This window comes from Sebastes umbrosus, chromosome 23 (assembly GCF_015220745.1).
Source record: "Sebastes umbrosus isolate fSebUmb1 chromosome 23, fSebUmb1.pri, whole genome shotgun sequence".
Lineage (NCBI taxonomy): Eukaryota > Metazoa > Chordata > Actinopteri > Perciformes > Sebastidae > Sebastes > Sebastes umbrosus.
The window spans coordinates 2,327,446-2,339,836 of NC_051291.1; the positions used below are offsets into that span (position 1 = coordinate 2,327,446).

The 12,391-nt window shown below is 43.5% G+C and overlaps 1 protein-coding gene across 9 annotated transcripts in view; it reads left to right on the forward strand.

Moving 5' to 3' along the window:
• Positions 1–11,092, forward strand: part of sbf1 (SET binding factor 1) — a 66,192-nt gene extending 55,100 nt beyond the window's left edge. For 5 of the 9 annotated variants that reach the window (XM_037760186.1, XM_037760189.1, XM_037760185.1 and 2 more), the window contains 15 exons: positions 12–208; positions 376–513; positions 1,541–1,636; positions 1,876–1,950; positions 2,441–2,610; positions 2,719–2,895; positions 2,995–3,096; positions 3,182–3,367; positions 3,840–3,966; positions 4,109–4,239; positions 4,359–4,700; positions 5,154–5,359; positions 5,682–5,769; positions 5,876–6,007; positions 6,601–7,734. In XM_037760186.1, the coding sequence (XP_037616114.1) occupies positions 12–208; positions 376–513; positions 1,541–1,636; positions 1,876–1,950; positions 2,441–2,610; positions 2,719–2,895; positions 2,995–3,096; positions 3,182–3,367; positions 3,840–3,966; positions 4,109–4,239; positions 4,359–4,700; positions 5,154–5,359; positions 5,682–5,769; positions 5,876–6,007; positions 6,601–6,699 (2,266 nt within the window). In that variant the 3' untranslated portion in view covers positions 6,700–7,734. Of the gene's footprint in view, positions 1–11; positions 209–375; positions 514–1,540; positions 1,637–1,875; positions 1,951–2,440; positions 2,611–2,718; positions 2,896–2,994; positions 3,097–3,181; positions 3,368–3,839; positions 3,967–4,108; positions 4,240–4,358; positions 4,701–5,153; positions 5,360–5,681; positions 5,770–5,875; positions 6,008–6,600; positions 7,735–8,829 lie in introns of those variants that run through there. The other 4 variants (XR_005205460.1, XR_005205459.1, XM_037760188.1 and 1 more) reach the window with 4 other exon arrangements.
• The last annotated feature ends 1,299 nt before the right edge of the window (positions 11,093–12,391 follow it).

Sequence of the window (12,391 nt, forward strand, 5' to 3'; positions counted from 1 at the left end):
GTGTGTCACAGCTACCCCGGCCTGCTGATTGTACCTCAGAGCATCCCGGACACGACTATCCAGAGAATCTGCCGCTGCTACCGGCAGAATCGCTTCCCCGTGGTTTGCTGGAGGAATTCACGAACCAAGGCCGTCCTGCTGCGATCTGCAGGCCTCCACGCGAAGGGGGTGGTGGGCTTCTTCAAGTCCCCCAACGCCCCGGCTTCAGGTAAAAAGAGTTCATTCCTCTTTGCATTTTGTATATGGTCTTAGATATGATGTCCATCCCCATGCTCTATAATGTCTCATAAGTTGTTGCAGAGAGAGAGAGAGAGAGAGAGAGAGATGTACCTGAAACATTAAAGGTTCATTCATGTGTTTCCTTTTCCTGTGCAGTGCCCTCCCAGGCCGACTCCACCAGTCTGGAGCAGGAGAAGTACCTGCAGGCCATCATCAGCTCCATGCCTTCTTACAGCGAGAGCAGCGGCAGGAACACACTCAGCGGCTTCACCTCCACGCATATGAGCACCTCCGGTGGGTGGACCAACACACACTGACACAACACACACACACACACACACACACACACACACACACACACACACACACACACACACACACACACACTCTGACATGACACACACACTCTGACATGACACATAAACACACTGACATGACTGACATGACACACACACACACTGACATGTCACTAGTAATGTCCAGGTCTGGATAAGTATGGAAAAAAGAAAACAGAGTGTGGAAAAAACATTTCTGTTTCCAGACTGTTTCCCCGATTTTGTTTTCTAAATAGGAAAATTCTGATTTTATAAAAAAACAAATTGATCTTACAAACAGCTGGGTGTTTTTCACGGCGTTTGGAGCAGCCAAAATGTTTGCCTCTCTGTGTGAGAGAGCGCGGGCCCGAACGAGCTTAATGTCGTCGACAGCAAGGCTAGACGTATGACTGAACGCACACTCCTACGCAGAGCTGCCTCTACGCCTGTACGTCACAGCCGGGGCCGGCGCGTTCATATAGGCGAACTAGGCAGTTACTATGGCGGCACTTTGGCAGAACGCTGCCTGTCAGACTAGGCTGTTTTTGCTTAAATCTGATTGGCTCAGTCATCTTTGATTCAGTGCAGCGGTAACGTGCTTATACAAACTACGGAGATGTTGAATTTGGCTCCGGTCTTGAGCTCGCTTGAGCGGAGGAGTTGCAGCATTTATTTACCGACAAATAAACTGTACACACACCGTCTGCTACAGCTACGTTCACAGCTAGAACAACACCGACAAACCCCACACTCACCGCCGCCACATACACAACCGGTCTGTCGGAAACTCGCTAAAGTTTCACCGCGCTAACAGTATGACCGTATGTGTGTGGCTACGGGGAGCACGCATCCTCCAGCAGCACTACAGCTGCTAACGTACCGTTAACGGTTAATAATCAGTTTACTAGGGTCGGTTATCATATGGTGTAAAAAATCTACCCAGAAGACTGTTGGTAGATTTGTTGGAACGCTATGTCTTACTGTCTCTGGGACCGTGGCGTCAACAGACTCCTCAGACAAGTTGAGGCAGCCCAAGATCGGCGCTCTGATGAAGCAGGTGATGGGCACCAAGGAGGACGTTCCTGGAACCTTCAGCAGAGGAGGTGAGACGCCTCCGTGTGTCCTCCTGTAGTGTCTCTGTTAGTTTCAGTCTGTTGCAGCTCCTGGTTTCAAAACAAAATGTGTGAACTGTGTTTCAAGTGTTAAATTTGTTACTGAAACTGGGACTGGACGAGGAGGATGATGTGCGTGTGTGCGTGTGTGCGTGTGTGTATGTGAGTGAAACCATCCTCCATTGTGTGGCGTTGTTGGTTAACTGGCCTCCTCTGTCGTTTGACCTCAGCTCTGGGTCAAAGGGCGAAAGTCATCTCCCTCTCTCAGCCCAAAGTGTCTGGCAAGGCCAGGAACACCCCTAGAGGTACAGTAGGCCACGCCCCCCCTCCCCTCCTGTCTAACCAATCCCATCTGTTTAACCGTAGCGTCCGTGTGTCTGCCGCGGTTCCTCCCGTCTCTGAGGACTAACGGTGTGTTGTTAGTGCATGCTGCCGCTGCAGCTCTGCTGTCTGACGTCCTGTCTGTTGTTTCCTGTTTGATTCTTCTCTCTGTTGAATGTCAGCAGCAATCTGAGTCGACTCTGTTTCGGCCTAACGTAGCGGTCACAGAGCTAGATGTGACCGGGCTGGGTACTTCTCTCAATCCTTTCTGCCTTGTTTACCAGCATGGCTGTCAGTCGCTGTGGACATCGCACACACACACACACACACACACACATCAGTGTGTTTTAAAGGATCACTCCGATCTTTTAATGGCTCTTTCTAACATAGGAATGACCGCCACATGACCTTTGATGATTGTGTTCTCATGTCGGGGTTCCTTTGAAGACTCTACTTTGTGTGTGTTTGTGGCAGGTAAATGGGGGAGTATCCGGGGCAGCGGGCGTCTAAGTGCCTACAACCCAGATGTGGGGACGCGCCTGGCGAAAGATTCTCCGCAGTCCAATGGGGGGCCGAGCGAGGCGCTGTTTCTCCGCCAGCAGAAGGCCTACCTCTACATCATCGGAGACAAGGCCCAGCTCAAGGTAACCACAGTCAACGCCTCGTTTCCACAAAGCACTTTGTACGTATGCCAGTACGTATGCCTGGTTGGGAGTTCCCAGTGTTAACTTAGACGGTGTTGTTGCGTCCAGGGAGGGAAGCAGGATTCGTTCCAGCAGTGGGAGGTGGTTCCCATCGAGGTGTGCGACGTGCGGCAGGTGAAGAACAGCTTCAAGAAGCTGATGAAGGCCTGCGTGCCGAGCACCTCCACCACGGACCCCAACATGAGCTTCCTGCGCTGCCTGGAGGACTCTGAGTGGATGGCTCTGGTTAGTGCTCCCTGCTGTAGCACATTTACTGCGACCCCTGAGTGTTGTTCTTACTGACCCTGTGTGTGTGTGTGTGTGTGTGTGTGTGTGTGTGTGCAGCTCCACAGGGTGCTGCAGGTGTCCGTGCTGGTGGTGGAGCTCCTGGATACGGGCTCATCAGTCATGGTCAGCCTGGAGGACGGCTGGGACGTCACCACGCAGGTCTGACCGACACCCAGAAACGTTAACTCCTGATTCTCAGCGCGAGGCTCAGTGTGACACGATGCTGCTGTGTGTGTGTGTGCAGGTGGTGTCCCTGGTGCAGCTGCTGTCCGATCCGTACTACCGAACCTTCGATGGCTTCCGGCTGCTGGTGGAGAAGGAGTGGCTGTCGTTCGGCCACCGATTCAGCCACCGCGGAGCGCAGACGCTGGGCAGCCAGAGCAGCGGCTTCACCCCTGTCTTCCTGCAGTTCCTCGACTGCGTCCACCAGGTGAGTAAACCTGAGGTTTCTGCCTTTATTCACAGCAGAGATGCTGGAGAGGAGCTGAAGAGACGCATGTTGCTGACCTCTGGGTTAGAGTCCAGAAGCAGTGTATAATGATATATATATGTGTTTTCCTCTTACTATATATAATTCTAATGCTCTGTGTGTTTACCTGTACGTCTGACTTTATTTCCTGTTTTGCCGATCCGTGACGTGGGTTATGCCCTCTTATCACACGCAGGAAGTGTGGTTTCATTTAGCTTCAGTGGCCCCCCGAGTCGTGACCCCGCTGTCTGTGACACTTGTAGATATTCTGCTGTCCCCCCACCCCCTCGGCACACCAGGAGGACCGTGTTGTGGTTGTTTCCGTTCTCTGTTCAGCCTCTGTGCTGTATGAAAATAGCGCAGAATTAGCGGATAGTCTGATTTTTAAGCGCTTAAACTGTAACCCTGACCTGTGTTTCCTCCCCACCCTCAGATCCACCTCCAGTTCCCCATGGAGTTTGAGTTCAGTCAGTACTACCTGAAGTTCTTGGCCTACCACTATGTGTCCAACCGCTTCCGAACCTTCCTGCTCGACTCCGACTACGAACGCATCGAGCTGGGTAAGAACATTTCTCTGACATTCTGTCATTTATTTCGAGTAACTGTATCGCTGCTCCATCTTCAGTCGTAGATAGAGAGTCTGTGTTCCTGATGAACCTTTTATGTGTGTGTGTGTGTGTGTGTGTGTTTGTGTCTGTGCAGGAGTGCTGTACGAGGAGAAAGGAGAGAGGAAAAGCCCTCAGGTGTGTAAGTCTGTGTGGGACTACATCGACAGACTGAACAAGAAAACACCCGTCTTCTACAACTACATGTTCTCTCCTGAAGACGAGGAGGTGAGACCGCTGCACCCGACAAGAAGCTCCTAAATATTTAATACAACTCAGTTTATTCAAAGAAGCATTGAAATCAAGTTAGTTAAAGTGAGTATTGTGTGTGCGTGTGTGTGTTCCAGGTTCTGCGGCCGTACACCTTCAACTCCAACCTGAAGGTGTGGGACTTCTACATGGAGGAGACCCTGTCGGAGGGTCCGTCCTACGACTGGGAGCTGAGAGGCCGGCAGGAGCGCGTGGCGGAGGAGACGCTGGACAAACCCGACAGCGGCCCCAAGTCTCAGCGGCGCATCGTGTGGCCGTGCTACGACAGCCTGAGCAAGGCGGTACCCGACGCCATCACCAAGCTGCTGCAGGACCTGCAGAGTCTGGAGGCGGAGCTGGGCCAGACGTCGGAGAAGTGGAAGGACACTTGGGACAAAATCAAGACCGTGCAGAGAACCGAGGCCAAACTGGAAAGCAAGGTGAGACCTATGGTTTCATTTTTTGGATCTCTTTGTATTTTTTATAGCTGATAAACTGCACAGTTAATAATGAATTGGTACTGATGGATTCATTAGGTTTTTTTAGTTTCCAGTATTATTCACTCTAGTTAATATAAGCTAATAACACATTAATCAAATCATGTCACATTTGTTGAAGATGAATGGTGGGAGATGTTTTCCACTGACATCTTGTGGTGAAAAAGCAGAATGCAGTTGAGAACTTAAAGGACCACACGGTGGTGTTTGCATGTTTTAACATCACGGACCATTTTAAATTATACTAAAGGTTTTAGATTTCTACTTCCTACTTCCCAGCAAGCCGTTGATTTGTTTTCAATATGTAAATCAACTTGAGATGATCACATGTAGACCTTGGGTCTGCTGTAGTAGACTTATCACCTGACCCGTTCCCCGCGTCTCCTTCCTCCACAGCAGTCGTTCTCCAGCTCCTTGCTGATGTCGTCCAACCTGAGCCACCAGCGGCGCTCTCAGGGCGTCTACCTGCAGGAGACCGGCGTGGGATCCTCCATCAACCTGGCTATGGACTGCGAGGCCAGCGCCACCTCCACCCCCGTCGCCGGTCGGCCCAGCACCAGCACGCTCTACAGCCAGTTCCAGAGCACGGAGAGCGAGAACAGGTCTGTACACACACATACATAGTTTGTATAATCTGCTGCTCTGCTGAGCTGATGGTAGACTTGTCCATGTTTGTGATTGGTCATAAACTGCAAACACCTCCCGTTTTATGTGAACTCGCTCGTAGCCAGACTGGGAAACCCTGGCGGTGATTTACTTTACTTGAGTTGATGACCAGCGTCGTAGGACGGTTTAGCGTGATCTCGGTGTTTAGGGTTAGTTAAGCCAGATAACGAGAAGACAGGTATGGATAAGGAGGGTATGTTGAACTGGCTTCGCTTTGTCAAACATCTGTTCATGTTTGTTTTGACCTTCTCCCATCAGGAGTTTTGAAGGCATCCTGTATAAGAAAGGGGCGTTGTTGAAACCATGGAGACCACGGTGGTTTGTGCTGGACAAGACCAAACATCAGGTGAGATGGAGGGCTGACTGGATTCAATGTTAAAGCCCATACATTCTTTGAAAATTCAAAAGGATTCACCTTCTTAGTGTTTTTAACAATCCATCCCCGTCTCCAGCTGAGATACTACGAGACCCGGCAGGACAAGGAGTGCAAAGGGATGATCGAGCTGGGCGAGGTGGAGTCCATCATTCCAGGAACGCCTACCATGGGAGCGCCGAAGAACATCGAGGAGAAAGCCTTTTTTGATGTGAGTTCACCTTCACTTCACTTTGTCTAATCAGCATGAGAGGAACGGAGAGACCTCCCTTTATTCACACATTATTCCATGATGGTTACCCATCACGTTACACGTTGGAGTCACAACAGCAGATAAATAGAAGTGAAACCTAAATTGTTGTGGTACATGTAGCAGCTAAGCGTCGTCCTTTTTTAATCAACCGAATGTATAGGTGTCAATAACGGATTTTATCTAAACGCAACTGCCAGCGATGGTGGCTTTGAAGACATCTTGTCTCCGGTTTGTTGACAGTTGTGTCTAGAAGGTAACACGCAAATTGTGAAATCTGACCCTACTATTAAGGGGCCGGCACGCGCCGGCCCCTTAATAGTAGGTCGGGCGCACCACCGTAAAGTGGTATCGGTGGCGTTGTATCGGAGCCGTTTTGCGAGTACGAGTACATGAGCACAGTATCAGACCCGATACCCGACTGGTATCGGTATCGATGCATCCCTATATACGATACAGAAAGGCAAAAGTCTGCTTCTTTACCTTATTTTATGTGATGATTGTATTGATGTGTTCAGATATCTGGAGTTAATTTCTCTCCCGTCTTCTTTCAGCTCAAGACGACCAAACGAGTGTACAACTTCTGTGCCCAGGACAGCCAGAACGCTCAGCTGTGGATGGACAGCGTCCAGAACTGCCTGTCAGACGCCTAGAGAGGAGGAGGCGGGACTCTTTTAGGGAGCGATGCAACCCAAGGACGAATGAGCGGCGGCGGCGGCGCGGCACCTGACGGGACAGACACACCTCCGCCTGGAGGGAGGAGGAGGGAGGAGGGGGGGGGGAGGGGCCTTTCACCACTTAAAGCTCTGTTCTGTTCGCTAGTGTTGAACTAATAACCTCGCGTCACAACGTTTCAGTGTTTTTGTTATAAAAAAAAAATCGGAAAAAGACAAAAAAAAAAAAGAACCACTTTGCTGTCGTCTCACCGAGCAGCTGCAGCTCCCCCACCCCCCCGACAGTCTGACCACTATGTGCGCTGGATGTCTGGATTTTAAAGGCGTCCTGCAGCTCGGACCAGCATGAAGATGTTTCCAGACCCTCCACCTGTAAACCCACCTGTACTAACCCTGCTCGACCTTTAACACACCCCGGGGGAGGAATGACGGAGGAGCTGCAGCCGCGCACGTACAGGACCCGTCAGACTGCTCCGGAAACAGGATCTAAAAGATCGACACGCTGACAGCAGAGACGCTCTTCCTTCTCAGTCCTCACAGCTCTCACTGCCTGACGTCGCAGGAATATCCAGAAGGAGCTTCACAGGAAGTTGAGCGTGACGCTGCGGCAGCTGCACGGGGAGGAGGAAGGAGCTCCTCAACGGTTCATGAAGGATTTCCTTTTCTTTCTTTTTTCCAAAATCTTCAAATTTGTACCAGAAAGAGATCATCACCGGTCCTCAGCAGGAGACGGAGATATTACTGTGAAAGCCATGAATCAGTCGCGGAGATCAAAAACCAGGAGAGCCGGTCGGAGTCCGTCAGGTATATTGAGTGTCGGTGAACTTTTTCACTGAGAGTGTTTACAAAGTAGACGACCCCCCCCCCCTCCCCTCACTCACTAAGCTAAACTCTGCTCTCCACCTGAGTGTGTGTTTCTAATCATCAGTACAACCACTATTAACATTCAGATTTATTAAGGGATGCTGAAGGAAAAAGGAGGGATTTATTTTGTAGTGATATCTTTAAAAAAAACAAAAAAACAATCTATAGAAGGAGATCTGGAAGGTAGAAGATTAAGAAGAGGGATACTAATGAACAGAGTGATATTATGGGATGCTTTGGGGAGATTTTTAGAGATGGACGTTCGACTGAGTGGCGGAAACTGGATGTTTGTTAAAGGACACTTCAGGTATTTTTCAGCCCAGGTCTTATTCTCATGATTGTGTCCATTATAGGACATGCTACATGTGTCTCTTATTTGCTGGAGTTGCATTCTCTGACTCCAGCAAACAATGAAGTAATAAACTGTATATCACGGCGAGAAGTGTCATTTTAAATATAGAAATAATTTCAAACGCACTAGATTAGCTATCGTAGCTAACTGCAAGCTAATTTGGTAAAGCAGGGGCAACCGTATGGAGGACGGAACTGCAAAAATGAATAAATAAATGACTTGATAAATATATAAACATGTCATTAAATGTAGCAAAAGTAATATTAAAAATTAATATAGCCATCTTTGTATTAATTCCCTTATTTATTTACTCATCTGCTTAATTTTTCTTTATATTATATTATATTACATATTTCATCTATATTTTTTATTAATTTTTAAATTTATTTATTTATGAATGAATGCATGATTTTCCCTTCGCATTTCACCTCTTATTTATTTCCCCTATTTATTTATGTATTCTTTACTTTATACATTTCTGCCTCATTATGCAAATGCATAAATAAATTTTAAAAGAAATGTGTAAAGATGTGCATAAGGGAAGAATACAGAAATAAATAAGTTTGGGGAAATTAATATAGAGGGAAATTGCAAAGGGAAATTATGCATAAATAAATACATATAATTAAAAAAATTATATTAAATAATTAAAAAATTAATGCAAAAATAAATAAATAAATTTAAAATAAAATAAATAAATAAAAGAGAAAATAAACAAGAGCAAATAAATAAGGGAATTAATACAAATAAATAAAGAATCAAATTAAAAACAGAAATATCAATATGTCACATTTTATCAATTAATTAATGGCTAGATTTATATTTAATATTATTTTTGCTATATTTAATGATGTTTATTGAGTCATGTATTGATTTATTTTTTATTTTGGCAGGTTCCGTCCTCCATACAACCAGCTGTATGGTTAATGTATGGTTATGGTTAATGAACAGGCAGCCGGCAGGTTGCCCTGGAAGTAGATCCCTAAGCTATCTAGCTACAAAAGCTAATCCAGGAGGCTACTTCCTGTTTACTTTGGTCTGAACTCTTAGACGAGTGTGTGATTTAATTCAAGTTGATTTGGAAAGCTTCAGGAGGCTCACACACTGCTCACCCCATGAGCTAAGAAAAATAACCTTCAGCTTTGTGCATTTTTATTGCGTACAATGTATTTTTAAATGTTTTATTTAGCTTAATATGTATGGGAGGAAAATGGCCACAACTATGGAAATAAGACTCAAGTTGAATAATAGCAGAATCTTTCCTTCACGGATGCTGCAACATGGAAACGTGTGGAGCTGCTCAGACTCCCTCTTCCTGTTTCAGATGCGTCAGCGGTCCACTCGTTGAAGCTTGTACATAGACGAGTCTCCACCCGTTAGAGAGTTCTAGAGGAACAGTACGTTTAGCTGGAAGGTTTCAAACATCAAGTCACTTTTTTTATGTCAATGGTTTATCAGTCCCCCCCCGACCCCATGACCTCCACACACACAACCACTCAGACCCACACTTCTTAACCCTGCTATGTAAAATAAGGTTCTACTGCTGTCTTTGTTGAACTTAAAAATTTAAAAATTGTAGATTTTTTTTGTGTCTAATAACTCCTTTTTGTATATACTACTCCAGATTTGTATGTAACGTTTATGGTAGTAATTTATTTAACTTGTCTCCTCAGTAAGAAAGTTCCTGAAGCACCACTTTATTTTTAAATTAGGAATTCAATGTGCCATTTGTTTATTTCTGTATTAATGTGACTAATGCTTTTTTTTTTTTTTTTTTTGGAAAAATGTACAAGTAAATCTTCTTTTTTTTTTTTTGTATACACGGTTGTCCTTACGTAATACCAACCATTAATGCGAGAGTGGAAACGGTGTGTTAGTGGGAGAGGATTGGATTTGACGGTGTTGCTCACCCACAGCGATGGGATGTTCTGGATGGAGGTTACAGTCACAATAAATGTCCACACATGAAGTTCTCCTGGTGCCGGGTTCTGCTGCTCGCTTAATGGACCTCCTTTAGTGTTCCATTAAATAGTCAGCGACGAGATGTGGCAGCCTAAATGTGCTGTATGTCAGCCTCCATAATTAACTGAAGAATATCGGCAGGTTCATTTAAAATGCACGGTGTAGGCAAAAATAGTTTTATATTAATCACATATTTCAAACATACTATATGTATTTATTATGTTTAGTAAGTTTTTGGGAATATGGTGGGTTCACAAATGTTGTTCAGTGCACTCTGGTTGAAAGTTTCAATCAACCTGTAACACATTATCAGTAACTCTGATATTTAAATGGTAATTTTACACGAAAAAACTTTGATATTCACTGAGAATTAAATGGTAAATTTACATGAAAAAACTTTGATATTCTCGGAGATTTAAGAGGTAAATTTACATGAAAAAAAAAAAACTAATTTACGGGACAAAAACCTCAAAACAATGTGTTATTTTCTTCTGAATAGGCCCAATTCACAGCAATGTCTCTTAAAAGACTGGATGTTTGTGATTTTGTGAAGTATAATTTCATTAAGTCATCAACTGCAGGCATACAACACGACCAAAAATATAGAGTTTTTCAAATTAATTCGCATAAATTTATGACTTTAATCTCAGAAATTCTGAGTTTTTTCTCAGAATATCACCCCACTCCGCCCGGCCTGACACACTGTCGTAGGACTGGTTGCCATCTTGCCACTAAATATTTAATGGTACCCCGTTCCCTGACAGTAGCTGCCTGATCCAAACTAACGTACACAGCCAACATCACGACCAAACATCGTTAAGTTTCATTTGACCTTGTGGATCTTAAAATAATTCTTCCTCTGAGAGACAGATGGACCGGAGTGACAGCAGGAGTTGCTGCAGCAGCCAGAACCCGACCTGTGGGAGGACTCGGTGTGTCCTCGTGTTCTGACTGCAGTCTGCATCCAGTTAGACCCAGCTCATCTTTACACTCTCTAGTTCACTCATCTCTCTCTGTGGTAACGCTCTACAGCAGCTAATATTAACCACAACAACATGACATAATACTTTTTATTTATTTTTCTTCTTTTTTTTTTTTTTTTTTTATTAGAGATGACTTTCTGAGCCGGGTTATGTTGTCAATCATGTCAATATAGTTTTTAGAATTCAAATAAAAACTGTGGGTTTAAATGTTCATCTGTGTTGTGTGTATGTCGACTAACTCGAATAACAGAACATCCTAAAATATCAGCTATTTTAGAGTAGGAATGTTCTTCATGCTGGTATATTTTGAGTTCAGTTATTATATGTTCCTTGGGTTGAATTCTCACTCCTTGTTCAGCAGCTTGTAGCTCCTGTCAGCTGGTTTTAAAAGGACCATACCTGTTTACCAAACAGTTTTTGCATGTGACAACTTACATTATGAATACTCCACATTACAGCTGAGCATTGTTAAAGTAACTTTAGGTTAATTTTATTATACCTTTCAGACAGCCATTTGTGCCCATTTCTTTTGGTGTGCGATCTTATGTCAAAATAATCATAGTACAGTATATCATAAAAAGTTCTAAAAACTCATAGAATGTCAAAAAAATCATAATATAGTAGAAACTTGTAAAAAGTCATAGTATAGTATGTCGAAAATTTAATTAAAAAAAGTCATTGTCTAGCATGTCGAAAATTTTCATGAAAAAAATTGATGGCGAAAATTTCATGAAAAAAAAGTCATAGTATAGCATGTTGAAAATTTCATGAAAAAAGTCATATGTTGAAAAATTCATGAAAAAAGTCATTTTATAGTATGTCGAAAATTTCATGAAAAAGTTATATTATAGTATGTCGAAAATTTCATGAAAAAAGTCATAGTATAGCATGTCGAAAATTTTCATGAAAAAAATTGATGTCGCAAAATTTCATGAAAAAGTCAGAATATAGTATGTCGAAAATTTCATGAAAGTCATTTTATTACATGTCGAAAATTGTCATGAAAAAGATTGGTCGAAAATTTTCATGAAAAAAATTGATGTCGAAAATTTCATGAAAAAAAGTCATATAGTATGTCGAAAATTTTCATGAAAAAAATTGATGTCGAAAATTTCGTGAAAAAAAGTCATATAGTATGTCGAAAATTTTCATGAAAAAAATTGATGTAGAAAATTTCGTGAAAAAAATTGATGTCGAAAATTTTCATGAAAAAAATTGATGTCGAAAATTTCGTGAAAAAAAGTCATAGTATAGTATGTCCAAAATTTCATGAAAAAAAGTCATAGTATAGTATGTCGAAAAATTTATTAAAAAAAAGTCATAGTATAGTATGTCGAAAAATTTATTAAAAAAAAGTCATAGTATAGTATGTCGAAAAATTTATTAAAAAAAGACATAGTATAGTATGTCCAAAATTTCATGAAAAAAAGTCATAGTATAGTATGTCGAAAAATTTATTAAAAAAAGTCATAGTATAGTATGTCGAAAAATTTATTAAAAAAAAGTCATA